The following is a 27,428-nucleotide window of genomic DNA, read 5'->3' as shown; positions in this document are numbered from 1 at the left end:
GTGGCATGATCTTGGCTCACTGCAACCCCTGCCTCCTGGGTTCAAGAGATTCTCATGCATCAACCTCCCAAGTAGCTGGAATCACAGGCGCCTGCCACCATATCCGGCTGATTTTTGTATTTTTAGTAAAGACAGGGTTTCACCATGTTGGCCAAGCTGGCCTCAAACTCCTGACCTCAGGTGATCCACCCACCTTGGCCTCCCAAAGTTCTGGGATTACAGGCGTGAGCCACCGCACCCAGCCTCTTTAGTCTTATTTTCTTTCTTTTTTTTCTTTTATTTTTTTTTTTTTTTTCAAGAAACAGGGTCTCACTACGTTGCCCAGGCTGGAGTGCAGTGGCCATTCACAGGCGCAGTCCCACTACTGATCAGCACAGGAGTTTTGACCTGCTCCGTTTCCGACCTGGGCTGGTTCACCCCTCCTTAGGCAACCTGGTGGTCCCACGCTCCCAGCAGGTCACCATATGATGCCGAACTTAATGCGGACACCTGATTGGCATAGTGCACTACAGCCCAGAACTCCTGGGCTCAAGCGATCCTCCCACCTCAGCCTCCCAAGTAGCTGGGACTACAGGCACGCGCCACCACGCCCGGCTAGTCTTATTTTCTAACATAGTAGACATTGATATATAGTACCCACATTAACAAAAGTTGTTTGGAATGCTCAATTTTTTTTTTTTTTTTTTTTTTTTGACAAGGTCTCACTGTGCTGCCCAGGCTGGAGTGCAGTGGTGCCATCATAGCTCATTGTAGCTTCTGTCCCCGAGGCTCAGGTGATCCTCCTGCTTCAGCCTCTCAAGTAGCTGGGACTACAGGCACATGCCACCCCACCCAGCTATTTTTTTTTTTTTTTTTTTGTAGAGACATAGTCTCGTTGTGTTACCCAGGCTGGTCTCAAACTCCTGGATTCAAGTGATTCTCCTGCCTCAGCCTCCCAAAGCGCTGGGATTACCGGCATGAGCCACCACTCTTAGCCAGATTTACCAGACTTACCGGAACCAGCCCATTTCTGTTTCGTCAGATGAAACCTCACAACTTTAGGATTAATAAGTAATTTCACAACTATTGTACAGGAAATAAGAAAACGTCCGTGCTAGCAATGCAGGTTGTGATAGATCTGGTCCCTAACGTTCGTGCTAGCAATGCAGGTTGTGATAGATCTGGTCCCTAACGTTCGTGCTAGCAATGCAGGTTGTGATAGATCTGGTCCCTCACACAGACAGCACTTGGAACTGAGTGAAGTCCGGAGACTGAAGAATACAGTTCTGTCCACTCCAGGTGCTTGACTACAACCCCTGAAGAGGGCCAAATGAAGTGTATCCCAGCAGCTGCTTGAAAGACTGCAGCATTTTGAATCCCCCCAGCGTTAGGGCTTGTAGAGCTCCCATTCTAGGAGGAGATCCTCAGGTTTGGAGTGTATCAAAGGTCATCATCCTTCATCTGCTAGTAAGTTTCGGAAGGCCCTGCTTTAAATAGTCGAAAAGAAGGAGCAGTAAAGTACTGCCACACAAGCTCTTACAAACCTCTGGGTTCTCACAGATTGGCCTGGTGCTGACGAAGATAAGGCATCAACCCCGAATCTCCAAGCTCAGAATTTTATCCTCAGGACTGAGTACGGCAGCCTACATTCGGATGTTAGTGGGGCCGTCAGAACTGTGTATCATGCTGTTAAAAGTGGAGGTCCTTCCCACTCAGATCCACAGAAGCCGACTCTGATGAGTGGGAGGGTGAGCAGGAGGGGCTTCTGTCCTTTTTTATAGTTTCTTCAGGTAACTGTAGCCACCATACTAAGCATTGGCTCCCACAAAATGCATTCAGACTCAGAAACATCTTGTGTGGCCACACCCTCCCTAAAAACAGCACATCTCTGAAGGGGTGGCTGGGCAGCCAGGCTCCAAAGCCCGCTGAGCTGAGTGGCAGCCAAGAGCAAGGTTTGGTGTTTACATACTCAAAACCAGCCTGGGTTGTCACAGCAACTCACCCCAGCTCAGTTCCTCCCTCTCCACAACGGCTTCCTTCCAGGCTTTGCTGTTCTCTGTTACTGTCTTAATGTTCCTGGTAACCTCGCCTGCTGCATTCTTTTTATTTTTCTCCCAATTCCTCCACCTTCTTATCATGTGTTTGCTAATGTGCAATACTTCACCTGTTTGGAACTCAACAGCCTCCCCTCCCCCAAAACGCAGCTGGAAACAAGAAATAGCACACAAGGCCTCTAAGTGGCCAGAACAGATGTGATTAGGCCTATGCACCAAGTCCATAAGGAAAATACCCAAGCCCCTTACTTTTGTCTTAAATCTTTTTTTTACACCTTCAAAATAAGGCTATGGTTTCTTTTTCTTTTTTTTTTTTTTTTTTTTTTGGGACGGAGTTTCGCTCTTGTTACCCAGGCTGGAGTGCAATGGCGCAATCTCGGCTCACCGCAACCTCCGCCTCCTGGGTTCAGGCAATTCTCCTGCCTCAGCCTCCTGAGTAGCTGGGATTACAGGCACGCACCACCACGCCCAGCTAATTTTTTGTATTTTTAGTAGAGACAGGGTTTCACCATGTTGACCAGGATGGTCTCGATCTCTTGACCTCGTGATCCACCCGCCTCGGCCTCCCAAAGTGCTGGGATTACAGGCTTGAGCCACCGCGCCCGGCCAAGGCTATGGTTTCTAAGGCCTGCAGTGAATTAGGAATAGGGAGAGGAACTATTGGCAGGCACCCCGAAAGCTGAAGAGGTGACTTTATGCCAGAGTCGCAGGAAAGGGACAGGCAGGCTAGAAGAAATGGACACAAGAACTCAGGATAGTATAGGCCTTTATAGAGTCAGGCCGACAATTTCACATACCTCGGAACATCATAAAGCCATCATGACTTTACTCTAGAATAGCTATCATCCAGACACCTAGAAAATGGTAAATTAGATTCAACATAAGGAGGCAGAGTGATATGTGTGGTGTTTTTTAATTTCAAACATTCCAAATGGTTAAGGGTTTTCATGCTTAAAGAGGCAAACTTAGCTATCTAGAACTTATTTATGAGTGCTCTAGATAATTAGGATCTACTCTGTCTTATATTTTTATTCATTTATACCCTGTTACTAAAAAAAATAAAAATAAAGCAAAAGATTGAAGGCATTGGCTTTTAGTCTATATGCTTTCTAGTTCCTGGCTCTGGTTCTTAGAAATATTTGCTGCTAACCTGGTATTCTGTCTCTGCCAAATTTCTCCCCATGTGAAATGTACGAGACTTGATCCTATTTATTTGCTCATTCATTTGCCTGAAAGGGTCATAGATGTCACCCCCTCCCTTGAGCTAGTGATCCTATATCCCATGATCTCAGCCAGCTAGAAGATAAACCATCAGGCCGGGCACAGTGGCTCACGCCTGTAACCCCAGCACTTTAGGAGGCCGAGGCGGGCAGATCACAAGGTCAAGAGATCGAGACCATCCTGGCCAACATGGTGAAACAAAAATTAGCCAGTCATGGTGGCGCACGCCTGTAATCCCAGCTACTCGGGAGGCTGAGGTAGGAAAATTGCTTGAACCCAGGAGGCGGAGGTTGCAGTGAGCTGAAGTCATGCCACTGCACTCCAGCCTGGTGCCTAGTGACGGAGTGAGACTCTGTCTCAAAAAAAAAAAAGAAAAGAAAAGAAAATGAACCATCATATGTCACCTCCTCCCCAATTACGTGCTCCATAAACAGAATACTTGGCATATAGCAGCATTTGCTAAACACTTGGTGAATGAATACATGAGCTAGTAGTACACAAGATACCTGTAAAATAAACTGCAGTTGACCCTTGAACAGCGCACGGCCTGGGGAGCCTACCCCTTTTACAGTCAAAAATCCTCATATAACTTTTTTTTTTTTTTTTTTGAGAGTCGTTGTCGCTGCCCAGGATGGAATGCAATGGTGTGATCTTGGCTCACTGCAACCTCCACCTCCTTTCTTGGGTTCAAGCAACTCTCCTACCTCAGCCTCCTGAGTAGCTGGGATTACAGGCACCTGCCACCATGCCTGGCTAATTTTTATATTTTTAGTAGAGACGGGGTTTCACTATGTTGGCCAGGCTGGTCTCGAACTCCTGACCTCAGATGATCTACCTGCCTCAGCCTTCCACACTGAGGAATTACAAGTGTGAGCCAGGGCCCACACATGTAACTTTTGACTCTCCAAAAACTTAGCTACTAATAGAAGACTTATCAATAGCATAAACAAGTTGATTAACATATATTTTGTATGTTGTATGTATTATATACTGTATTTCTTACCATAAAGTAAACTAGAGAAAAGAAAATGCTATTAAAATTATAAGAAAGAGAAAATATATTTACTCTTCATTCAGTGGAAGTAGATCAGCATAAAAGTCTTCCTCATCATCTTCAGGTTGAGCAGGCAAGGAGGAGGAGAAAGGAAAAGGGTTGCCATCTCAGCAGTGGCAGAGGCAGAAGGAAGTCGAAGGGGACCTATGCTGTTCAAAACCATGTTGGTCAAGGTTCAACTGTACTTGTATGAAGCTATAAATTTAATTAAGAGCCTAGTCAATTACGGGAACAGTAATTAAAAAAAAATACCAGTTGCCCGGGCGTGGTAGCTCACACCTGTAATCCTACCGCTTTGGGAGGCCAAGATAGGTGGACCACCTGAGGTCAGGAGTTCAAGACCAGCCTGTCCAACATGGTGAAACCTCATCTCTACTAAAAATACAAAAATTAGCCAGGGATGGTGGCGGGCACCTATAATCCCAGCTACTCGGGAGGCTGAGGCAGGAAAATCCCTTGAACCCCAGGGGCGGAGGTTGCTGTGAGCCAAGATTATGCCATTGCACTTCAGCCTGGGCAAAAAGAACAAAACTCCGTCTCAAAAAAAAAAATCCACCAATTGATCCTGGCACAAGAAGATCAAATGGTAGATACACTGTCATGTGGGAAAAGTAGGACACACATCAGTACAGTTTTTTTGTTTGGTTGATTTTTTTTGAGACACAGTCTCACTCTGTCGCCCAGGCATGATCTCAGCTCACTGCAACCTCAGCCTCCTGGATTCAAGCAATTTTCCTGCTTCAGCCTCCTGAGTAGGTGGGATTACAGGCGCCTACAACCACGCTCGGCTAATTTTTTATATTTTTGATAGAGACGAGGTTTCACCGTGTTGGCCAGGGTGGTCTCGAACTCCTGACCTCAAGTGATCCACCCACCTCAGCCTCCCAGAGTGCTGGGTTTACAGGTGTGAGGCACCATACCCAACCAGTACAGTTTTTTTGTTGTTGTTTTTTGTTTTTTGTTTTTGTATTTTTAGTAGAGACAGGGTTTCACCAGGCTGGTCTTGAACTCCTGACCTCGTGATCCACCTGCCTTGGCCTCCCAAAGTGCTAGGATTTCAGGCGTGAGCCACGGCGCCCAGCCAGTTGTTTTTTTTTTTTTTTAATGTATGGGGGGAAAAATACTAGAAGGACATAAACCAAGACATAACATAATTATGCATTTGCTTATTTAACAAATAATTGAGCAATTTGTTTCTGTATGATACTATTCTAAGCATTTTTGAGTTAACCAAACTCACAGTAAACCATATTGCCAATGATAAACACTGCACTTACATAATTTGAAAGCAAGAATCATAGCAACTCATTAGGCACAGTGGCTCACACCTGTAATCCCAACACTTTGGGAGGCCAAGGCAGGAGGATTGCTTGACCCCAGGAGTTCAGGACAAGCCTGGGCAACATAGTGAGACCCTATGTCCACAAAAATTACAAAATAATTAGCCAGGCATGGTGGCAGGCACTTGTGGTCCCAACTACTCAGGAGGCCAGGAGATCAAGGCTGTAGTGAGCTATGAGCATGTTACTGCACTCCAGCCTGGGTGACAGAGCAAGACCCTGTCTCAAAATAAACAAAAATAAAAGCAAGAATTGCAGAAAGTTTAAACCATGACCAAGTCAAGAGAATAATCAATGAAAGAATAGGCAGAGTGTCTTTCCAAAAAGCAGTTGGGAGATTCCCATCCTCCACATATGCACTAGTGCTGTAAGAATATTGCCAGGCATGGCAACCAGACGTCTAGATAGAACACTGAAGGTGAGTCTGCAGTAAAACCACAGAATACACTTAATTTTAGTTCAGGAGTACCAAATGTTATTGACCATTTTTAATTCAGTAAGCAATCCCTGGCCGTGTATAAGCAATTCATGACCCATCAGGAGATCCTCTATGGTTCACTCATGGCCTTTGGACTATACTCTGACTCATGGCTTTATAGAAGACATTTTTCCAGTATGCTTAAACGGATTTTATAGCTTGGCTGATGCCCAGATTACAGACTGTGAGGAGTATCTCCACACATCTTGTAACTGCTATATATGCAGTCAGCAATCCCAGGATTTAGCCTGATACTAATTTACATTTGTCCTCATCTGATAATCCTGTGCTAGCAAGATAGATCACAAAATGTAAATTAGTGTTTGGGCACCCTCAAATCTTCGTATCGTGTTTTTTAAAAATGACGAGGTCTCACTATGTTGCTCAGGCTGGTGTCAAACTCCTTGACTCACACAATCCTCTTGCCCCAGCCTCCCAGAGTACTGGGATTATACATGGGAGCCACCATGACTGGCTTCCTTGTATCATTTTTTTAAAATTCACGTAAGAGAAAATTGCTGGCAATAGTTCATAGGCTATAAATGAAAACTAGTCTTAGGACCCAGCTTTATATTGCCTCAATCAAATATTAATATCTTCAGTTCAAAATTTGTATTTACAAACTTTTGGTTCTTGGGGATACTGTTATTGTCTTTTCTGTTGCCATCATACTGTGTGTGTGTGTGTGTGTGTGTGTGTGTGTGTGTGTGTGTGTGTGTGTGTGTGTTTCTCTCTCTGGGCCACGTTTCATGCCAGATAAACTTCCAAACCAAATTGAGACAGCATCAGGCACAAATAACCCTCTACTTATCTTTCTCCCCATCTAGGTTACCCCTTTGCTTTGTTTTATCGGCATTACCTTTTCTACAAGGAGAGCTACCTCATCCACCTCTTCCATACCTTTACAGGCCTCTCAATTGCTTATTTTAACTTTGGTGAGTAAACTAAGTTAGCAGTGACACTGCAATTAGAGGGAACCTGGGAAGGAACAGACTTGAACAAAATTTCCTTGAGAGAATCTGATGGTAGAGAAGTTATAATGTTCCTGCTTGCAAAGAGGGTTTTATGGACAGAAACACAGCTTAACTTTTCCTTTTTCCCTTTCATGTACGTTCTTCTGTCAGATAAAAACATTTTGAGGGTGGTTACCCTTGCCAGACCCCATCAACAATGAATCCTCAGCTTCTCTCTGATATGGATGTAACTGAATGACCCATCCAAGCAATCCCCACTTAGATTCATTCTTTCACTTCAGACATTCAAAAACACAGTAACGAGCTGGGTGTGGTGGTACTTGCCCAGAATTTCAAGGCTATAGTGAGCTATGATTGAGCTACTGCACTCAAGCCTGGATGACAGAGCAAGTCTCGTCTCTAAAAAAAGAAAGAAGGAAAGAAAAGAAGTACAATAGCGCCCTAATAATCTCATATTTATACAATTAATTTCCATCTTCTCCTCCAAAACATGATGTTATTCTGAAAATAAGATCCTGATGCCAATGTTTTTCCTTTATATACTATGTTGTGATTGGAAGTCTCAGGACGAGTGAGAGTATAAAAACCGGGCTAAATTCTCTCTTCTTGCATCCAGGAAACCAGCTCTACCATTCCCTGCTATGTATTGTGCTTCAGTTCCTCATCCTTCGACTAATGGGCCGCACCATCACTGCCGTCCTCACTACCTTTTGCTTCCAGATGGTAAAATTCTTTCCCTTAGAAGTTCAGGCTATAGCTGACAGCATTTCAGGGGACGGGTAGGCAGGGGACTATGGTATAGAAATTAGCAGACCTAAGGCCAGGCGCGGAGGCTCACACCTGTAGTCCGAGAACTTTGGGATGCCTTTGGGAAGATCACGAGGTCAGGAGTTCGAGACCAGCCTGACCAACATGGTGAAACCCCGTCTCTACTAAAAATACAAAACTTAGCTGGGCGTGGTGGCCCGTGCCTATAATCCCAGCTACTCGGGAGGCTGAGGCAGGAGAATCACTTGAACCCATGAGGCGGAGGCTGCCATAAGCCGAGATGGCACCACTGCACTCTAGCCTGGGCAAGAGAGCGAGACTCCGTCTCAAATAAAAAAAAAGAAAGAAATTAGCAGACCTAATTTCTAACCCCTCTCCCAGCACCTAGCAGTATGACTTTGGGTAGGTGGCTTATCATCAGCCCCACGTGTTCCATCCACAGATTGTAATGGTAACTCTTTGTCTGCCTCAAGGAAGGGCTACCAGCTAACCCTTTGCATACTGTGTCATTAGGCTCTTTGATTTAGCCTGCTATCCAGGCGGAGAGTCACTTCAAAGCAAGATAGAAAAGCAACAGAATGAGTTAAAGAAGCCAAACGTAGGCCGGGCACAGTGGCTCACACCTGTAATCCCAGCACCTTGGGAGGATAAGGCAGGCAGATTGCTTGAGCCCAGGAGTTTGAGACTAGACTGGGCAACCTGTGAAACCCCATCTCTACAAAAAAAAAAAAAAGTACGAAAATTAGCCCTCCAGCCTGGGCAACATGGTGAAACAAACAAAAAAATAAAAATTGGCCGGGTGAGGCGGCATGTACCTGTGGTCCCAGCATCCCAATTCCCATCTCAGTTTAGTCCTCATTTTGCCGAAAAGCCTTGAGCAACTCTCTTCCCATTATAGGTTCTCAGCGCCTCCATTTGTAGGAATTTATTAAGGCTCTTAATTTATTTATTAAGAGAACACTGAATTTCAGAGCAGGGAGAAGAAACAGTAGTGATGGCAGAATAAAAACTTGCACCTCTCCTAGGTCTACCTTCTGGCTGGATATTATTACACAGCCACCGACAACTACGATATCAAGTGGACGATGCCACACTGTGTTCTCACTTTGAAGCTGATCGGTGAGTGATGGTCACTGCCTTCCTTCCTCACGTGTAGGTCCCTCCCCAATCTCGCCAAAAACTTCCTCGGCACCCCCCGCCACACACTTCTGGCTGCACTCGCTCCACAGGCCACGTCCGCAGTGTCCTCTCCCACCACCCTACCCACCCGTTCTCTCTCTGCTCAGGTTTGGCTGTTGACTACTTTGACGGAGGGAAAGACCAGGTAAGTACCCGTTCATCCGCAGAGAGGTTCAAGACTTAATGAAAGGGAAGAAAAAGGCTGTTAACAAAAGACTGAACCCAAATTCCACAGCAGAGCCTCTCCCTCATTCCCCAGCCTGTGCGACCTGCCTTTCAGATAGCACCGAGCAAGGATCAACAAGTCTAATTTGCCCAGGATCCAGCTCTTGCACAAAGTCCAGAGATCAATGCCAGCAAGGCATTTGCTAAAGCAGCAACAGCCAGCTGATGTTAACACTACACACACACATACGCATTTCCACAAGAAGCAACTATTTGTCATCCCCCAAAGAGAAGGCTATTTGAAGAACCACAGTCAGTGGGGCACCAGGGTGGGGAACACTCAAACTGGCTCTTGGGGGGAGATTCAAGGCTATCCTGAACCATGCATTCTCTTCTTGGCATAGAATTCCTTGTCCTCTGAGCAACAGAAATATGCTATACGGGGTGTCCCTTCCCTGCTGGAAGTTGCCGGTTTCTCCTACTTCTACGGAGCCTTCTTGGTAGGGCCCCAGTTCTCAATGAACCACTACATGAAGCTGGTGCAGGGACAGCTGACTGACATACCGGGAAAGATACCAAACAGGTAATTGCCTCTCTTGGCCCAGATGTCCATGTAGGTATCTCACTCACTCTGAAGGGACTCTTCTGAAAGCTGCATTCTCCATCGTGGCCCTGGCATAGAGACCTGTGTCACGCAGGCCCTGGGCTGTTGTAACGGGTGCTCTGTGCCAGGAGTGGGCCCTTTTTAGCTTAGGGTTCTTCCAGCTATCTATTCTGATACTGTTACAAACATAAAAATCCATGTTTATGCCGCAGAGGTTTGCCTGAACCAGTCACATTTCTGCCTTTAAAGCCCATTTTCATATGTATATGAAATATATGTGGTCGGGCGCGGTGGCTCAAGCCTGTAATCCCAGCACTTTGGGAGGCCGAGGCGGGTGGATCACGAGGTCAAGAGATCGAGACCATCCTGGTCAATATGGTGAAACCCCGTCTCTACTAAAAATACAAAAAATTAGCTGGGCATGGTGGCGCGTGCCTGTAGTCCCAGCTACTCAGGAGGCTGAGGCAGGAGAATTGCCTGAACCCAGGAGGCGGAGGTTGCGGTGAGCCGAGGTCGCGCCATTGCACTCCAGCCTGGGTAACAAGAGCAAAACAACTCCGTCTCCAAAAAAGAAAAAAAAAAAAAAAAAAGAAATATATGTAAGCTAGATAGAGATAGAGGCTAGGCACAGTGGTCTCACCTCTATGATCCCAGCACTTTGGGAGGCTAGGGTAGGAGGATTGCTTGAGCCAGGAGTTCTAGACCAGCTTGGGCAACAGAGAGAGACCCTGTCTCTACAAAAAAATACAAAATTAGCAGGCATAGTGGCATGCATCTGTAGTCCCAGCTACTTAGGAGGCTGAAGTGGGAGGATTGCTTGAGCCCAGGGAAGGTGGGTCAAGGCTGCAGTGAACTTTGATCACGCCACTGCACTCCCTTCTGGGATACATAGCAAAATCCTGTCTCAAAAATATTTATTTATCAGTAGGAAATGTAGGAGTGCACAGTGGCTCATACCTGTAATCCCAACATTCTGGGAGGCCAAGGCAGGAGGATCACTTGAGGCCAGGAGTTCAAGACCAGCCTGGGCAACATGTGAGACCCCATCTCTACAAAAAATCAAAATTAAAAAAATTATATAGGCAAGGTGGTACATGCCTATAGTCCCAGCTACTCAGGAAGGTGAGGCAGGAAGATTGCTTGAGCCCAGGAGTTCAAGGCCGCAGTGAGCAATGACTGTGCCTCTGTACTGCAGCTGAGTGGCAGGGCAAGACCCTGTCTCTAGAAAATAAAAAAGGTAAAAAAATTGTTTAATTGCCAAAATTCCTTCACTGAGAACTTGTCTATCCTGTGTTTCAGCATCAATTCAACCAAGAAATGAAGGAGCAGATTCAAAGTGATTATTTTTATTATCTTACATCCACTGGGTTTTAGTCCCAATGGAGATTGTGAACCCTGGTGAGATCTTGAGATCAGTAGCATCCCTGAGGGGAAAACACAAAATTGGTCCACTGTCTGCTGCCCTGACCTGCCCACAACTCTTTTTTTTTTTTTTTTTTTTTGAGACAGTGTCGCTCTTGTTACCCAGGCTGGAGTGCAATGGTGCGATCTCAGCTCACTGCAACCTCCACCTCCTGGGTTCAAGCAATTCTCCTGCCTCAGCCTCCCGAGTAGCTGGGACTACAGGCGTGTGCCACCACACTCGGCTAATTTTTTGTATGTTTAGTAGAGACGGGGTTTCACCATGTTGACCAGGATGGTCTCGATCTCTTGACCTTGTGATCCACCCGCCTCAGCCTCTCAAAGTGCTGGGATTATAGACATGAGCCACCACGCCCGGCCAACTCTTAAGAGGTTTGCAGTCCCCATTCCTTATAGCCAGCCATAGAGATCTTTCCCTGAAACAGGAAACACTGGGCAGCAGAGTTTCTCATCCCATTCCAGGTAGACAACCACACCCCCAAACACTCCTCTCCATAACTGAAGGTCAGAGGGTGAAGGGAATAGTCTCTGCTCTCTGTGACCAGGACCTCTACTCCTTCCTTTCCAGCACCATTCCCGCTCTCAAGCGCCTGAGTCTGGGCCTTGTCTACTTGGTGGGTTACACTCTGCTCAGCCCCCACATAACAGAAGACTATCTCCTCACCGAAGACTATGACGTGAGTGTCTCCTAAAGTAGCAGCAGCATGACTGCACCAGAGCTAGAAAATGGACAGGCAAGGATCCCTATAGATAGCAGAGAAGTAGGAAATATCATCTACAAATGCATATTGGTTTTGCTCTAGATCGGTGAGTTGGTGTCAATGCCAGCCGGGCCGGGACACGTTCATCAGCCAGCACTGAATGAACCTTCGCGGGCACAGGGCTGTGCCAGGTGCACATTTAGCACCCCTTGCCTTCTCTAGGAGCCGCTCCTAGCTTGCCTTATCACATCCATGTGACCCCTCAGAGCACAGCAGCTTCTGATTCTCCAGCCTATTTTCTTTTCTTGACTGATAAATTTGGGCATTTCTAGGGAATTCAGAGAAACCAAGGGAAGAGGGGAAGTACTGGAAAGGCTTGAAAGAGATCAGTAATTCTGGGCAGGTTTCTCTCCTTAAATTAAAATCCAGTGTGGGCCCCTCCGTACTTAACATTACAGATGCTCATTCCAAAAACTTTGCCAACAAAGGCAAACAGTAGAGAAGTTAAACAGTGCTGCCCTTGGGACTCTCCAAGGGAAAGGTGAATGGATATTCTCCAGGCCCCCAGCTCACTCCTCTCTGCCTGTTGTGAAGGCAATCAGGCCAGACTCTTGGGGGCATCTGGCAGCAGGACTTAGGCAGATATGAAGTAGCCAGCCGCAAGTGTGAAAAGGAAGTGCTAGGAGAAACGGCCTCGTCATGCGGTATCCCTAATGCACTGTGCTTTCTTCTCCCAAGAACCACCCCTTCTGGTTCCGCTGCATGTACATGCTGATCTGGGGCAAGTTTGTGCTGTACAAATACGTCACCTGTTGGCTGGTCACAGTAAGTAGAAAAGTTGAAACAGGGTCCTATTTAGACAAGCCGTGGGGGCCGGTGTGGGGAGTGGCAGGAGCCCTAACTGACCTATTCCCTCTCAGGAAGGAGTATGCATTTTGACGGGGCTGGGCTTCAATGGCTTTGAAGAAAAGGGCAAGGCAAAGTGGGATGCCTGTGCCAACATGAAGGTGTGGCTCTTTGAAACAAACCCCCGCTTCACTGGCACCATTGCCTCTTTCAACATCAACACCAACGCCTGGGTGTCCCGGTGAGCTGCTGGAGGGGAGCCTGGACCCTGGTTCCTTCCTTCCAGTCTTCCCAGATTGAAGGGCAGAGGTGTACCATGTCACCCCTATGCACCTTTCCCACCTGGGCAGAACCCTGTCACTCACCTACACTGACTTTGACCCCCACCCCTGCTCCCCTCCCCCAAACTATTCCTCTTATTTGAAAAAAAGGCAGGATATAAAAGTGCCTTGTGCCCTGAGTGTTACTCCAGCTCTGCCACTGGACTTGCATCCTCCACAGCCCTGTTTATAAACAGCTTTACTTGTCTGTCCCCACCAGTAGAGTGTGGGCAGCTTGAGGGGAGTCTGGTTCACCACTGAGCTGAGCATCAGCACTGTCACTGCTGCTGAACCAAGTGGCTCCTGCTTCCAGCTTCGCCTTGCGTCTGCCTTCCATCTCTAAAATTAATCAGTCAGCACTGCCTCCTGTACCCCTGGGGGGCTACATCTGGGAGCCCACCAGCACTCCACTCTGATCCTCAGGGTGTGAGGACCCAGGGGCAGGTGGCAGGATGCAAGAACCAGTGAGTTTGAGGGTCGCCCCACCTGCCCTTTTCTCCAGCTATTTCTTCAAACGACTCAAGTTCCTTGGAAATAAAGAACTCTCTCAGGGTCTCTCATTGCTATTCCTGGCCCTCTGGCACGGCCTGCACTCAGGATACCTGGTCTGCTTCCAGATGGAATTCCTCATTGTTATTGTGGAAAGACAGGTAGGCCTCCAGGGTGGGGGTGAAGGGGAATATGAGGGACAAGACGCTGATGAGCTTCTCCTCCCTCCCCAGGCTGCCAGGCTCATTCAAGAGAGCCCCACCCTGAGCAACCTGGCCGCCATTACTGTCCTGCAGCCCTTCTACTACTTGGTGCAACAGACCATCCACTGGCTTTTTATGGGTTACTCCATGACTGCCTTCTGCCTCTTCACGTGGGACAAATGGCTTAAGGCAAGTGAAGGCCTGCTTGTGAGGTTGGGAGGGTCTGACTGCAACCATGGGCAGCGAGGGATGCTCCAGGCCTGTCTACCTCAGTGGCCTCTCTCTCCACAGGTGTATAAATCCATCTATTTCCTTGGTCACATCTTCTTCTTAAGCCTACTATTCATATTGCCTTATGCTCACAAAGCAATGGTGCCAAGGAAAGAGAAGTTGAAGAAGATGGAATAATCCATTTCCCTGGTAAGTAAATACAGCTAAGCTACTACCAGGTTACAGAATAGAGCAACAGACTGGAAAAAATAGTATTAGGCATTTGGGTGCATTACAAGGATTAGCCTGGCTACTAAGAGACACAGTAGGGGCACTGACTACTGTGGTTTATTGAAGCATGCTAGGACACACCTGGAAAGGCTACAGACCAGGAACTCGGGGAGTAACTAACCAGCCTTCCAACCACATCTTGTCTTGCAGGTGGCCTATGCAGGACTGGTGCAGAAACTACTTGTCTCCCTTTCATAGCACTCCTTCGCCCCAGGGCACAGAGAACGGAAAAGCCAGGGAGGTGGAAGATCTGATGCTTCCAGCTGTGCCTCTGCTGCCAGCCAAGTCTTCATTTGGGGCCAAAGGGGAAACTATTTTTTTGGAAATGGAGTCTCGCTCTTTCGCCCAGGCTGGAGTGCAGTGGCATGATCTCAGCTCACCGCAACCTCCACCTCCCAGGTTCAAGCGATTTTCCTGCCTCAGCCTCCCAAGTATCTGGGAATACAGGCGCACCACCATGCCCAGCTACTTTTCGTATTTTCAGTAGAAACGGGGTTTCACCATGTTGGCCAGGCTGCTCAAACTCCTGACCTCAAGTGATCTGCCCACCTCAGCCTCCCAAAGTGCTGGGATTACAGGCGTGAGCCACGGCGCCTGGCCCAAAGGGGAAACTCTTGTGGGAGGAGCAGAGGGACCCACATCTCCCCTCTGGCTCCCCCATGCACGGTTGCCTTATCTCTCCCCCTCTAGCCAGGAAATCTGTTGTGTTTTTCTTCTGCCAATTTACGATTGTATATGTGCCGCTACCGCCACCTCCCCCATGGGGGGGTGGAGAGGGGTGCAAGGCCCTGCCTGCTCCACTTTTTCTACCTTGAAACTGTATTAGATAAAATCACTTCTGTTTGTTCAGTTTTTCACCACCAGCATTCCTGACTGCTCTTTCACAGTTCTTCTTCATCCCCGCCATGGCTGATAATCAGGGTTCTCTCCTTCAGAGCAAAGCAATCTAGGAGCTAAAGCCTGCCTTCAAAGCATGGAACCAAACTGCTAACTGTGTAACCTCATGTCTGTCCCTAAAGTACCAGGGGAACACACAGTTTTACACCATTAGATACTTTAGGAACCCCCCGAAACAACAAGGTTTGCAAGAGCAGTATTCATAGGATAAACAAATAGCAAATGTACAGCCTTGGCTCCCCAAACTCCACAGTCTCAGTGCAGAAAGATCATCTTCCAGCAGTCAGCTCAGACCAGGGGCCAAGGATGTGACATCAACAGTTTCTGGTTTCAGAACAGGTTCTACTACTGTCAAATGACCCCCCATACTTCCTCAAAGGCTGTGGTAAGTTTTGCACAGGTGAGGGCAGCAGAAAGAGGATAGTTGCTGATGGACACCATCTTCTCTGTATACTCCACGCTGACCTAAGGAGAGAACAGTTTTGTCAGCCAACTCTGTCACTCAGCAGCTGTTCAACCCTTCCTTGGGGCAGGAAAACTACGGCTAACCTAATGTTTCAGCTGTGCTGTGTAATATCAAATTCCTACAAAGGATGAAGAAGGTCCTAACTGTGACTATCAAAAATATGGCAGCAGTCCTCTGGATGCATCCTGGGGCAGGGTACGGAACTGTCATGTGTCTTCTAGCTCATTGTAAGCACTGTTAAAATGCCTATTGCTCTGGCAATTCTTAAGTTCAGCTCTACCAAGAATCTCAGGGTTGGGCCCAGACCTTACCTTACCATGGGCAAAGGCCCCCACCACAAAAACGATAGGATCACTGCTGGGCACTAGCTCACGCACATCACTGACAACCGGGATGGAAAAAGAAGTGCCAACTTTCATACATCCAACTGGAAAGTGATCTGATACTGGATTCTTAATTACCTAAAGTAAAAAAGAGAAAAGTCAGCCTCAGAAACATTCCCAGAACCAACCTTGAACTAGTAGATTTCAATACCTCACCTTCAAAAGCTTCTGGGGGCCATCAGCGGCTCGAACACTGAGCTTGTGTAAAAGCTGAACTAGAAAGGGGAAAAAGCATTCAGAGCTAGATGGAGACCACAGTCCTTCCGTCCAGTCATCGAACAAGGAAAACCCCATAGGTAAGATGGGTTCCCTGTGTGCTTTATATCCAGACTGGACTCCTGAAATGGCAGGAACAAACAGCTGCCAAGCATATGGCTAGCTGTACAATGATAGGTTCAGACTCCCATTTTCACTCAGCAGGGAAGCTACTGCAAGAACAGGAGAGTGGAGTTTCCACAAACAAAAATAATAGGAGTCCTTGTCCTAGTATTAATCATGTCCTCCCATCTCCTCCCTTAAAAAAAATCCCACATTTAGTTCTCCCTTTTCCTATTCCTCCCTCCTTCCCTACCTCCAAGTTCATTCTGAACTTTGTTCTAAGGCTTCTTACCCATGAGGCCACAAAAGCGATCAAAGGTTCTGGGAATTCGGGTCTGGGGGTTCACTTCAATCAGAACATTCTTCTGTGTGTGGATATAAACCTGCAGCAAGCCAGCTCGGTTCAGGGGACTATCCATCAGCATCAGCAAGCTCTGACCAAAGCAGAAACCAAGGCATGGTTAAGGCTGAAGAGACCCTTCCATACAGAGACTCAAACAGTTGTGAGCGTTGTCCCTGGAGTTACCTGGTGGGCTATGTCTGGCCGCACTTCCCCAGGGTCCCGTCCATTCTTCAACAATATAGACTTGTGCTTGTCACAGTTGAGTAGCTCATATGTCTTCCCTACCTGAACAGGGAACATGACCAAAGAACAGCATAAGCTTCTGTTACCTGGCCCTGTGATTCTTGAAGTGTGGTACCCAAACCACCAGCAGCAGTTGCACCCGGAAACTTGTTAGGCAAATTCTCAGGCCCACTCTAGATCTACTAAACCAGAAACACTGGAGGTGGGGCCCAGCAAGTCCTTCAGGAGATTACTGTGCAGCTATATTTGCACTCCCCAGTAAATGGTCTTAGAGGGAAACAGGAGGAAGGGCACAACCTGTGACTTCACATTATCTACCAATACACTGGATTTACTTTTAAAACCTGTGGCTGTTAGGCAAAGCTAATGAGACATCCTGGAACCAAGCAGGAGTTAGTAGTTAGTGAGCAAGGCTGAATGCTGTGTTTATCACAGAAGCAGTATGTATGTACTGTCCAAAATATAGTCACTACCCTCAGTTTGCTTACATCAAACACGCACTAAGTGAAGAGCTGCAAATCTGAACAGGAAGAAGTGTGAAAATTCTAATGATGCAGGAGGCAATTTAATAAAAAAAAAAAAAAAACTCTCGGAAGTAAAATGAAGAGGGGTTACTCCCAGTTTTAAGATTGGCATGAGGGTGGGACATGGTGGCTCACACCTGTAATACCAGCACTTTAGGAGGCTGAGGCAGGCAGATCACTTAAGGTCAGGAGTTCAAGCCCAGCCTGGGCAACATGGTGAAACCCCGTCTATACTAACAAATACAAAAACTAGCTGGGCATGGTGGCACACGCCAGTAGTCTCAGCTACTTGGGAGGCTGAGGTAGAAGGATGGCTTGAGCCCAGGAGACGGAGGAGACCGCACGACTGCAATCCAGCCTGGGTGACAGAGCAAGACTCTGCCTCAAAAAAAAAAAAAAAGCCTGGGTGCAGTGGCTCACGCCTGTAATCCCAGCACTTTTGGGAGGCCAAGGCGGACAGATGACGAGATCAGAAGACCGAGACCAGAGTGGCTAACATAGTGAAACCCCGTCTCTACTAAAAAAAAATACAAAAATATTAGCCTGGCGTGATGCTGGCATGCGCCTATACTCCCAGCTACTCAGGAGGCTAAGGCAGGAGAATCGCTTGAATCCAGGAGGTGGAGGTTGCAGTTAACCGATATCGCGCCACTCCACTCCATCCTAGGCGACAGAGCGAGATTCCGTCTCAAAAAAAAAGAAAGAAAACGAGTACTACCATCGCAGGATATCAAATCAACAGACAGCCAACCAACGCACCTTTCTCCAAAAGCATTTTTCACCCCTTTCTGCTTTCTCCATCCACTCTGAGTCCCGCACCCTCATTCCACGGAGTCCCAACCAGCGATTTGCTAGTTCTCCACTTCCTTCCCCAAACTACCTTGACTGTCTCCAGACTGGCCCCTTCCAGCACCACAATAAGCCTACGGCCTCCGATCTTGTTTCCTGCCCCGACTCGGGGCCGCTTGGGGGCCACAGCATCCCAGTCCTCTGCCTGCTCCCCACCGCTTCGTTCACGAGGCTTGAATCCACCACTGGGCGCGGCCATCTTGCAACCAGACCGGAAGTTGCGCTAGCACTCGTAAAGGAGAACCCCGCGGCTTTTAATCACAAATTTCCTTCCGGCTGCCATTTTGAAAGTGGGCTTGGAAATGGCGAAGACTTGCGGTCTTGCGCTGCCCTCCCTGGGAGGGCAGCCTTCCAGAAAGGGGCGGGACTTCCGGATGCGCGATTCCTGTGCGCGAAGTTCGGGTCCGTAGTGGGCTCTGGGGGAGGATTTCGAAGGGAGCGCACTTCCGGTGCCCTTTCTTTCACCAGCATTACGGGTCCGAGCCCTCGTGTGAAGGGTGCAGTACCTAAGCTGGAGTCGGGTAGAGGCGGGCCGGCACCCCCTTCTCACTTCTGGTGCCGCCAGCCTCAAGATTAGACATGGCCCAGAACTTGAAGGACTTGGCGGGACGGCTGCCCGCCGGGCCGCGGGGCATGGGCACCGCGCTGAAGCTGCTGCTGGGGGCTGGCGCCGTGGCCTATGGTGTCCGCGAATCCGTGTTCACCGGTGAGCAACCTCCGCCCGCTCGCCGGACCCTTCTAGTCCCTCCCGCAAACCCCTTGCCGTGTCTTACCCGGTCCCCGCGCCCCACCGGAGTCTAGCACTTACTCTGAGCAGCGGCCTGGCCTGATCACCTCCCCTCTCCCCACAGTGGAAGGCGGGCACAGAGCCATCTTCTTCAATCGGATCGGTGGAGTGCAGCAGGACACTATCCTGGCCGAGGGCCTTCACTTCAGGTAATGGCGGCCAGAGCTGACTGACCCTGACCTTTCACCTTTGACGCCGACCCAGCAGTGGCTATAGTCGGACGTGCAACAGGATTCAGCGCTGCTCTTTTCCCTCCTCATCCCCGCTCCCAGGACAGTGGGCGCTGCGCGAGCCTCCAGCAGTACATAAACTGTTGCTTTCCAGAGGGACAAGAGAATCTCTTCTTGTCTGTGGTCATGGGGAGGAGCAGGCCAAAAAGCACGTGGTGAGGGAAAACTGGGCAAAGCTAGTGAAACTGCGGTCTCTTTTTTTTTTTCTCCCCCCCCCACCACTCCCTCCACTTGAGAGGGAGTCTTGCTCCATCGCCCAGGCTGGAGTGCAGTAGCGCGATCTCTGCTCACTGCAGCCTCCACCTCCTGGGTTCAAGTGACTCTCCTGCCTCAGCCTCACGAGTAGGTGGGATTACAGGTGCCCACCATCACGCCCGGCTAATTTTTGTATTTTAGTAGAGATGGGGTTTCACTGCGTGGGTCAAGCTGGTCTCGAACTCCTGACCTCAAATGATCTGCCCGCCTCGGCCTCCCAAAGTGCTGGGATTACAGGCGTGAGCCACTGCGGCCTCTTAATACCTATTCCTGCCTCCTCCAGGATCCCCTGGTTCCAGTACCCCATTATCTATGACATTCGGGCCAGACCTCGAAAAATCTCCTCCCCCACAGGCTCCAAAGGTAGGTCAGAGCACTTGGTAATCACATGGCAGGTGGGATGATCAAAGAATTATATCTGCTGTTACATCCACTAGTACACTCTGTTCTGGAGAAGTTTGTCTCCACTCTTGACTAGTTCACCTGTTCTCCTTCTAGACCATACGTAGAAGCTGTGCTTTGAGTTCCCCAGACCTCTTCCTCCTTCCCACACACACACACACACACACACACCCACTGAATTAGGTAGCTCACGGATGTACTTCTTTGTACTATACCTAGTGCGGGTCACTTATTCATTTACTAGACTGGGCGCTGGGAATAAAAGATTCTTAGAACACACTCTTGTCCCCCAAATCCTTAGAGGAAACATGATTATGGTACCGCATGAAAGCACCCACTTTAGAGGTTGCACAGAGTACAGAGGGGAAAAGAGGGGTCAGCTCTGCTAGTGATGGGGTTGCAGTTCAAGGATTCACAGTAGGTGAAGATGCATTTCACCTGTGCTGTGTCACATCTTCCTTGTCAACCTGATGAACTCTCCTCCCCCTAGGGTGGTGCCAGGCTGTACATCATTGCACAGGGCATAGAGGGAGGCACATGGAGGAGAGAGTGCTTGGGAAAGGGTGTTTGGCCTTGACCAGCCACTGCTGACCTCAATCTCAGACCTGCAGATGGTGAATATCTCCCTGCGTGTGCTGTCTCGACCCAATGCTCAGGAGCTTCCTAGCATGTACCAGCGCCTAGGGCTAGACTACGAGGAACGAGTGTTGCCATCCATTGTCAACGAGGTGCTCAAGAGTGTGGTGGCCAAGTTCAATGCCTCACAGCTGATCACCCAGCGTGCCCAGGTCTGACTTCCACCACTGTCTGCATGGTGTCAGCCTTTCCCTCCTAGGTCCAGGGTATTGGGAATTAGGAGAGGCAGCTTAGTAGAAAAGGATTGTCACCCTACTGCCATTTCCACCTAAAAGCCATGCTAATTGCCACTGTGAAATAAGGAGAGCCAGCGTTAGAACTCTGTAGCACTCGGTGTTAGGAAGCATGGAGGGAAATGGCCAAGTCTTGGCTTTTCCTGCCTCTCTTTCAGCAGAGAGTCTTATGTTACAGGTTTGCCCAACAGGAAGCTAATGCAATTCGTATTGTATTGGGGAGAGTGAAGGATTAGGGGTCACTGTGAGCTGGAGCAGTCCTGTCATCTCTCTAAGGTGTCTCATTTGTTGCATGAAAAGATTGAATCAAGTCCCTTCCAACTCAGATGTTGTGGTAAGGCACTGAGGAAGGGTTGATGAGTGTTCTGCCATGCTCAGGGGACCTGGTGTTCAGATCACACAACACAACCTTCCTTTCAGTTCTCCAGCCCCCTCAAACCACCCTGCCCTTTCCCTCCTCACGCTTCCCACCAGGTATCCCTGCTGATCCGCCGGGAGCTGACAGAGAGGGCCAAGGATTTCAGCCTCATCCTGGATGATGTAGCCATCACAGAGCTGAGCTTTAGCCGAGAGTACACAGCTGCTGTAGAAGCCAAACAAGTCGGTGAGTCACAAGAGCAGTGGGGCGAGGGCTTCCGAGGTGCAGGAGGAGGAAAGACTCCATGAAGGGGGCTCCTGAGCCAGGACTGGGTCTACCTGACTCTCTCCCACCACAGCCCAGCAGGAGGCCCAGCGGGCCCAGTTCTTGGTAGAAAAAGCGAAGCAGGAACAGCGGCAGAAGATCGTGCAGGCCGAGGGTGAGGCCGAGGCTGCCAAGATGATATCTTTCTGCTGGAGAGATCTCAGCCCAGCCCATAGGGCACCTGCGTTCTCCATCCTCTTTCATGGGCAGGCTGATGAGACTAAGGCGAATGCGACTCCGTGCCCTCCAGCCCTTGGCTCCTTCTTAGCGGTGGGGACTGTAGACGAGATCTGAAATCTTGGTGGGGGTAGCCGAGGCCTGACTCCCCACTGTAAGGCCAGATCAATAGCATTGCTGGCCTTGCCTTCATTTCTGCTGCTGCCCCCAGTTCCTGGCAGCAGCCTACAGGGAGGCCCACAGGTGGGGTCCAAGGTAGGGCTGGGCACAAGTCACCTGAGCGCAACCTTGGATCTGACAGCCCAGAGGAGGACTGCAGCAAGGGAGTGTGGTAAGGATGGGGCCAGGGATTGAGGCCTGCCCTTGTGTGAACCTTAACTCTACTCACCTTGGAGAAGCTCTGAGCAAGAACCCTGGCTACATCAAACTTCGCAAGATCCGGGCGGCCCAGAATATCTCCAAGACGGTGAGTGTGTCAGCCCGGCATCTCTGATGGGGCTGCCTTGTGAGAGAAAGTGCTTTCAGTTAAGGCACATTGAAGTGAGGGAATTCGAATCTTGCTTATTCGGGTTTCTACTCAGATTGGCTTCTCTGGCCGGGTGCCGTGGCTTATGCCTGTAATCCCAGCACTTTGGGAGGCCAAGGCCGGCAGATCACCTGAGGTCAGGAGTACAAGACCTCCCTGGCCAACATGGTGAAACCCCATCTCTACTAGAAGTACGCAAAAAAAAATGAGCCAGGCGTGGTGGCATGCAGCTGTAATCCCAGCTAGCTACTCAGGAGGCTGTGGCAGGAGAATCACTTGAACCTGGGAGGCAGAGGTTGTAGTGAGCTGAGATGGTGCCACTGTACTCCAGCCTCAGCGACAGGGCAAGACTGTCTTTAAAAAAAAAAAAAAAAAAAAAAAAAAATTGGCTTCTCTGCATCTTTTCCCCTCATCAAGAACGATTCCTCTGGGCTCCCTAACCTTTTGTTCTTGCCCCTTTTATGGTGCTAATGATCATAGCAGCTGCTCACTGCTCTGGATCCCTGAATAAGAGCAGAAACCATGTCTTACTCATTGCTGTATCCCTGCCCCAGCCCACATGTGTTCCATTAAGTGGCTACTGAATTGCAGAGGCCGGAATTGAGGCCTTTGCTTAATGTAAGCATCTGTCTTATTTCCCACCATGTAGATCGCCACATCACAGAATCGCATCTATCTCACTGCTGACAACCTTGTGCTGAATCTACAGGATGAAAGTTTCACCCGGTGAGAGATGCGACCACACAGTGGGGCGTCACAAGGAACGTGGGACTTGAGTGGTTGCTTGGGCTCTGGAGCCTGCTACAGCTGTTCATATGGCCCTGAGAGACTGAACCAAAATTAGAAAAGGAGGTGGTTGGCAGTTTTTCTCTTGCATCTCATAGGATTGAGTTTATGAGATCAAACGGGATTATTCACATAAGAAGCACTTTAATTGTAAAGTTTTTACCTAACCGAGAAGTGATGAAAGATGGTACTCAGTTTTCTTACTCAAGAGCCCTAAAACTGCTCAGGTGCATGGAGGGATGTTAGGGAAGGAGACGAAAAATAGCAGTGGCCATGAGAACCCGCCGCCTCGTTTCATGAGCCCGAGATTCCTGGCCGCCAGCCCTGTTTGTCTTTTCTCCTGGGAGCAAAGGAGGGTTCAAAGCTGTGTGGGGCCTGAAGCTGTCAATTAACATGTGCATTTCTCTTCTCTGTTTCCTGTTCATCTGGTGATCTGGCACCACAGAGGAAGGTAAGTTGTTGCTGCATCCTTGTTCCTGTGGGGTCCTGCAGGCCACCTTCTCCCAACACCTGCTTTCTACCCCACTGCCTTTCCCACCTCCCCACAGACAAACCCTCAGTGGGGCAGGAGGGTCGTGGAGGGAATGGCCTAGCGTCCTGCCTCTCACATTTATGTCCCCTAATAATGTCATCATCTGTCTTTCCTACAGTGACAGCCTTATCAAGGGTAAGAAATGAGCCTAGTCACCGAGAACTCCATCCCCAGAGGAAGTGGATCTGCTTCTCCTGTTTTTGAGGAGCCAGCCTGGGGTCCAGCACAGCCCTATCCCACCCCAGTATCATGCGATGGTCCCCCGCACCCGTCCCCCAAACCCCTCTTGGATTAAGGAAGACTGAAGACCAGCCCCTTTTCTGGGAAATTACTTTCCTCCTCCCTGTGTCGGCCGGGGATGTTGGGACAGTGTGATTTCTCAGTGATTTCCTACAGTGTTGTTCCCTCCCTCAAGGCTGGGAGGAGATAACCACCAACCCAGGAATTCTCAATAAATTTTTATTACTTAAGCTCAAGTCAAGGCTTCACATGTTCATGAGCAGCACGCATGCGCAGTTACATAGGCATGGCTGGGGCTGTCTTTGTGTCTGCCAGCAGAGGGCGCAAAAGACTCTGGCTGGGGCAGCTAAGGGGAAGCAGGGCCTGGGGTCTAGAGGCCCAGCTGCGCTCTTCACCCCACCTTCCATTTCTCTCACATCGCCCATTTTTTTAGGGCTGGAGCAGCTGTGGCTTTGCTGAGCCACATTAAAAATCTGATGACCCCAACAGGAGCTGCTTCCTTGGTAGCAGAGTTCCATGTGGCTCTGGCAGCCTGCCTGTGTCTGTGGAGGGGCTTCTGTGCCTAGAAGCCCAGTGGATCGCATGGCCTGATGTAGGCCACCAGACTCCATTTATGTCCCCAGGCGTGAGGAGCTGCTTGGCTAGCAGAGCTCTGTGGAGGTGGGCTTGTCACTCCCTCAGCTCTGGGGCCAACAGAACAGGTGCCTGTTGAGTCCACAGATAAGCGGACACTTCTTCCCAAGACAGCCCTTCCTGAATCTCAAGCACCAGAGAAACAAAGTCACCGTTTATACCTGAGTCTCCCACTACTGCCCACTTCCCTTCCCTACGGGGAGACAAGGAAAGTTTAGAACTCTAAGACAAAACCTGGGGGCAAAGTATGTGCAGGAACTACCAAATGCCGATAGGGCAGCAGGTGGATCTGAACTAAATTAAGGACTGAGTTAATCTGCCTCGATTTTTAGGATGTTTTCCTCTGCTTAGGGTTGAGTTTCATGAAAGACGAAGCAGATATGGCAGCCCCAGTCCTGAGTTACTGTGCGGCCGAGATCAACAAGAGGACAAAAGACGGGTCGAGTGACCTGGATCAACCTTCCTCATGTTCCTAGTCACACTTTATTTATTTCATGTTCCCAAGGCGGGCAGTCAATGGAGGTACCTGCGGAACCTGTGTTTCCAAACCTTGCTGCAGCTGTAGAGGCAGCCATTTTGTCTCCTTCCCATTGTTCCCCTTTGCCTAGTGATCCGTCCCCCCTCCGGAGGGGTAAAGGTCAGAGGTCGTTGGTCAGTAGGCCTCCATGGTCTTCAGGGCTCCCTGAAAGTCACTGCCGAAAGAACCGACCCGGGGGCCATCTTTACCAGACAGTGTTAGGAGCTTTGCAATTAGACCATCCAACACTGTACTGGAAGATGGACCCAGGGCCGGCCAATGGAGAACTACGGCGAGAATGCTCCAGCTGCTGCAGGGACCCTGGCCACAGGCCAGGTGAGGTCTCCCGAGAGGGGCGAGCCAATCCCAAGCTCAAGGTCGACTGTGGATCCACTAGGTGACAAATCGCACTGGGTGGGAGGAGGGGCCGGGGCCCATTGTGTCCCTGAGTGGCAGCCAGCCAACGAGAGCCACCCCTGGTGCCGCACTCTCAGCTCCAGACAAGGGGCTTCTGAGGGGCGTGGGAAGTGGGGAGGGGGCTGCAGCCAGCTAAGGCCGGGGCACCTGACTCGGTGGATGTCGCTGACACAGGGACAGGGGCCTCCATCATTACCCGGCAGTATTAGAGACTCCCAACCGCACCCAAACACTGCTGGGTAAGACGAGGGCCCCCACCCAGCCTGCCCACCTTGGGTCAGGAAGCTTCAGGCCCAGGTCCCCTGCGGAGAAGCTGCAGATCCCTGGCTCCCATCCCCCCCACCACCCGAGTCCCTGGGGACACTTCCGGGTGAGCCTGCTGCCCGCCACCAGCTCCACCCTGGGTCGCTGGTCGCTAGGCCCAGGCTGCGGCCCAAGCAGGCCTTCTGCAGCCCCTCAACCATCGGCGCCCCCCGCCCCAAGCCACCTTCCTCCACCCCCGAAGTCTGCCCCTACCCGCAGCACGCACTGACTCACCCACCCTCATCCACCCTCTGCAGTCCCTAGCTCAGCCCAGGACCCCTCCCCTGGTGGCCTTTACCTGTCACCGGGCCCGCCTGCCCCCAGAGGGTGGGTGCCAGGGAGACGAAGGGGCTTTGAGGCCCCAGATTCAACGGCCTAGAGCCCGCCCCGGCCTCCTCTCTTCCTCCTTCCTTCTCCGCCTGCCCAGCAGCGCAGGCTCCTTACCTGGGCCCCGCCCGCCGCCCTGCGCACAGGTGTGTCCTCCTGCCATAGGCTGCCCCCCCACCGCCTTAACCCCTTCCCTCCCAGCATCAGTCACAGGCACCTCCTCTAAGGCCTCGCCACCCCAATAGGCCTCCCACCCTCTCCCAGAGCCTCTTTTTTCCTACCTGCCTATTCTCACCCCTATCTCCAGAGGAACAAAGGGAGGGGCTGTCCTCAGGTCCCCTCCCCATGGCATCTGCTGCCTTCAGGCCTAGCTCCCTTCTCTGCGACCTCAGACCCTGCCCACAGCGGAGCTGGAAGACCAGAGAGATCCTTGAGGTCAGCGAGGGGTCAGCCGGGCAGGAGTGGGACTGCTGCCGCAGTGCCCAGCCTGTGCTAGGATCCCGTGAGGGACAGGGGCGGGAGGAGGCCCCACCAGGCCTGTGAAGGGCAGGTGGGTCCCAGCAGGGTGCCCCTAGTGTGGAGGTACCCACCGCTATCCAGAGACCCCAGCCGGCCGGAGCCTCAGCCCTGCCCCTCGGTGGGGGCCTGCAGAGGGAATGATCTCGCTCCTCTCCCGACCAAACTGCTCCCGGACCCACCTCACAGCACAGCCTCACTGGAGTCCAAGTCCCACCCCAAGGGCAGGTAGCCCAAGGGCGGTTAGAGGAGGTGGGACTTGCCTTTGTGCAGCTGGGATGGAAAGGGCGTTGCTGGGAGAGGGGCCCTGAGCCCGACAGGTGATTGCCCCACCCACGCCCCAGGGCCACAGCCCCAGGGAGCTATTGTGTTGCTCAGTCCCTAGCTGTTCTCTCTCTCTCGGTCTTTGTTTGCTTCCTTCTTAATACCGGCCTGCAATTATTTGATGCAGGTGATCGGTGTGTGAATCCGTCTCCCTGACCAGCCCCCTAAGTTCCAGGAGGCCAGGGGACTGTGAATGGCGGTGGTGCCAGGGGCTCTCTAAGAAGGATTTGCTGAATAATGCTTGCCCAGCCTCTGGGCTTCCGGACCTGTGCGGCCTCAGCCTTTCCAGGAGTGGGTGCCAGCCCTTCCTGAGGGATGACTCGCACCGGCTCCACTCCCCAGGACATGAGTGTTTCAAATGAAGGAGAAACCCCACTCCCGACACAGCACGGGGGGAGGAACAGGGGACCAGCAAACAAAGCAATCTTCAAGTCTGCCAGCTCTTCAAACTCTGCCCCGGATGGGCAGCCGCCGCCTGGGTGCGGGGAGGAGCTGGGTACACCGAGAGCCTGTCCCCGTCCCCGTTCCCCCTGAGGGGACGCAGTGGGGCTTGCCTCAGGTCTGTGCTTCTGGCTAACTACTCT

The 27,428-nt window shown here is 50.3% G+C and overlaps 3 protein-coding genes, 1 long non-coding RNA gene and 1 other non-coding gene across 10 annotated transcripts in view; 3 read left to right on the top strand and 2 right to left on the bottom strand.

The window, feature by feature from the left end:
- Nucleotides 1-15,161, top strand: part of LPCAT3 (lysophosphatidylcholine acyltransferase 3) — a 43,541-nt gene extending 28,380 nt beyond the window's left edge. For both annotated transcript variants that reach the window (XM_032254658.1, XM_032254659.1), the window contains 12 exons: nt 6,954-7,061; nt 7,717-7,823; nt 8,894-8,987; nt 9,155-9,192; nt 9,617-9,795; nt 11,807-11,915; nt 12,678-12,764; nt 12,860-13,026; nt 13,608-13,755; nt 13,828-13,986; nt 14,089-14,217; nt 14,449-15,161. In XM_032254658.1, coding sequence (XP_032110549.1) covers nt 6,954-7,061; nt 7,717-7,823; nt 8,894-8,987; nt 9,155-9,192; nt 9,617-9,795; nt 11,807-11,915; nt 12,678-12,764; nt 12,860-13,026; nt 13,608-13,755; nt 13,828-13,986; nt 14,089-14,205 — 1,313 coding nt within the window. In that variant the 3' untranslated portion in view covers nt 14,206-14,217; nt 14,449-15,161. The remainder of the gene's footprint in view (nt 1-6,953; nt 7,062-7,716; nt 7,824-8,893; nt 8,988-9,154; nt 9,193-9,616; nt 9,796-11,806; nt 11,916-12,677; nt 12,765-12,859; nt 13,027-13,607; nt 13,756-13,827; nt 13,987-14,088; nt 14,218-14,448) is intronic.
- Nucleotides 15,162-15,378: 217 nt separating this feature from the next.
- EMG1 (EMG1 N1-specific pseudouridine methyltransferase) lies at nt 15,379-19,011 on the bottom strand. 3 transcript variants are annotated; one of them, XM_032254662.1, is made up of 6 exons: nt 18,353-19,011; nt 16,889-16,990; nt 16,655-16,796; nt 16,201-16,259; nt 15,973-16,122; nt 15,379-15,660 (listed from the first exon to the last, which is right to left on the bottom strand). In XM_032254662.1, exons 1-6 carry the CDS (start codon nt 18,518-18,520, stop codon nt 15,547-15,549), a joined length of 735 nt encoding a protein of 244 aa, XP_032110553.1. In that variant the 5' UTR covers nt 18,521-19,011; the 3' UTR covers nt 15,379-15,546. The 3 variants fall into 3 exon arrangements, with proteins under 3 accessions (XP_032110553.1, XP_032110555.1, XP_032110554.1); XM_032254664.1 differs by having other exon boundaries at nt 15,380-15,660; nt 18,292-18,378; XM_032254663.1 differs by lacking the exon at nt 15,973-16,122 and having other exon boundaries at nt 15,388-15,660; nt 18,353-18,607.
- PHB2 (prohibitin 2) lies at nt 18,729-24,040 on the top strand. Of its 3 annotated transcripts, none has more exons than XR_004261664.1 (10): nt 18,729-19,027; nt 19,173-19,257; nt 19,877-19,956; nt 20,599-20,783; nt 21,339-21,468; nt 21,581-21,684; nt 22,112-22,189; nt 22,899-22,975; nt 23,231-23,486; nt 23,686-24,040. XR_004261664.1 is itself a non-coding variant. In XM_032254660.1 (10 exons), exons 1-10 carry the CDS (start codon nt 18,901-18,903, stop codon nt 23,711-23,713), a joined length of 900 nt encoding a protein of 299 aa, XP_032110551.1. In that variant the 5' UTR covers nt 18,729-18,900; the 3' UTR covers nt 23,714-24,040. The 3 variants fall into 3 exon arrangements, 2 of the variants coding, with proteins under 2 accessions (XP_032110551.1, XP_032110552.1); XM_032254660.1 differs by having other exon boundaries at nt 23,481-23,486; XM_032254661.1 differs by having other exon boundaries at nt 23,231-24,040.
- On the top strand, nt 21,754-22,023 carry LOC116534359. The gene has a single exon (XR_004261682.1). It is a non-coding gene; the product is annotated as a small nucleolar RNA U89 (small nucleolar RNA).
- On the bottom strand, nt 24,013-26,089 carry LOC116534324. The gene is made up of 2 exons (XR_004261665.1): nt 25,976-26,089; nt 24,013-25,122 (listed from the first exon to the last, which is right to left on the bottom strand). It is a non-coding gene; the product is annotated as an uncharacterized LOC116534324 (long non-coding RNA).
- Nucleotides 26,090-27,428: the final 1,339 nt, after the last annotated feature.

This window comes from Sapajus apella, unplaced genomic scaffold (genome assembly GCF_009761245.1).
Source record: "Sapajus apella isolate SASKATOON/1434 unplaced genomic scaffold, GSC_monkey_1.0 scaffold86, whole genome shotgun sequence".
NCBI lineage: Eukaryota > Metazoa > Chordata > Mammalia > Primates > Cebidae > Sapajus > Sapajus apella.
This window is presented reverse-complemented; position numbering and strand designations above follow the sequence as displayed.

Excerpts from the sequence above, each read along its gene's own strand:
- EMG1 (XM_032254662.1), bottom strand. The coding sequence starts at position 18,520 with ATGGCCGCGCCCAGTGGTGGATTCAAGCCTCGTGAACGAAGCGGTGGG. Across the intron at positions 16,797-16,888 it reads GGCCAGACATAGCCCACCAG|AGCTTGCTGATGCTGATGGA; the intron begins GTAACTCCAGGG and ends TGCTTTGGTCAG. Across the intron at positions 16,123-16,200 it reads GCCCCCAGAAGCTTTTGAAG|GTAATTAAGAATCCAGTATC; the intron begins GTGAGGTATTGA and ends TTTTTACTTTAG.
- PHB2 (XM_032254660.1), top strand. The coding sequence starts at position 18,901 with ATGGCCCAGAACTTGAAGGACTTGGCGGGACGGCTGCCCGCCGGGCCG. Across the intron at positions 19,258-19,876 it reads GCCGAGGGCCTTCACTTCAG|GATCCCCTGGTTCCAGTACC; the intron begins GTAATGGCGGCC and ends TGCCTCCTCCAG. Across the intron at positions 19,957-20,598 it reads CTCCCCCACAGGCTCCAAAG|ACCTGCAGATGGTGAATATC; the intron begins GTAGGTCAGAGC and ends CCTCAATCTCAG.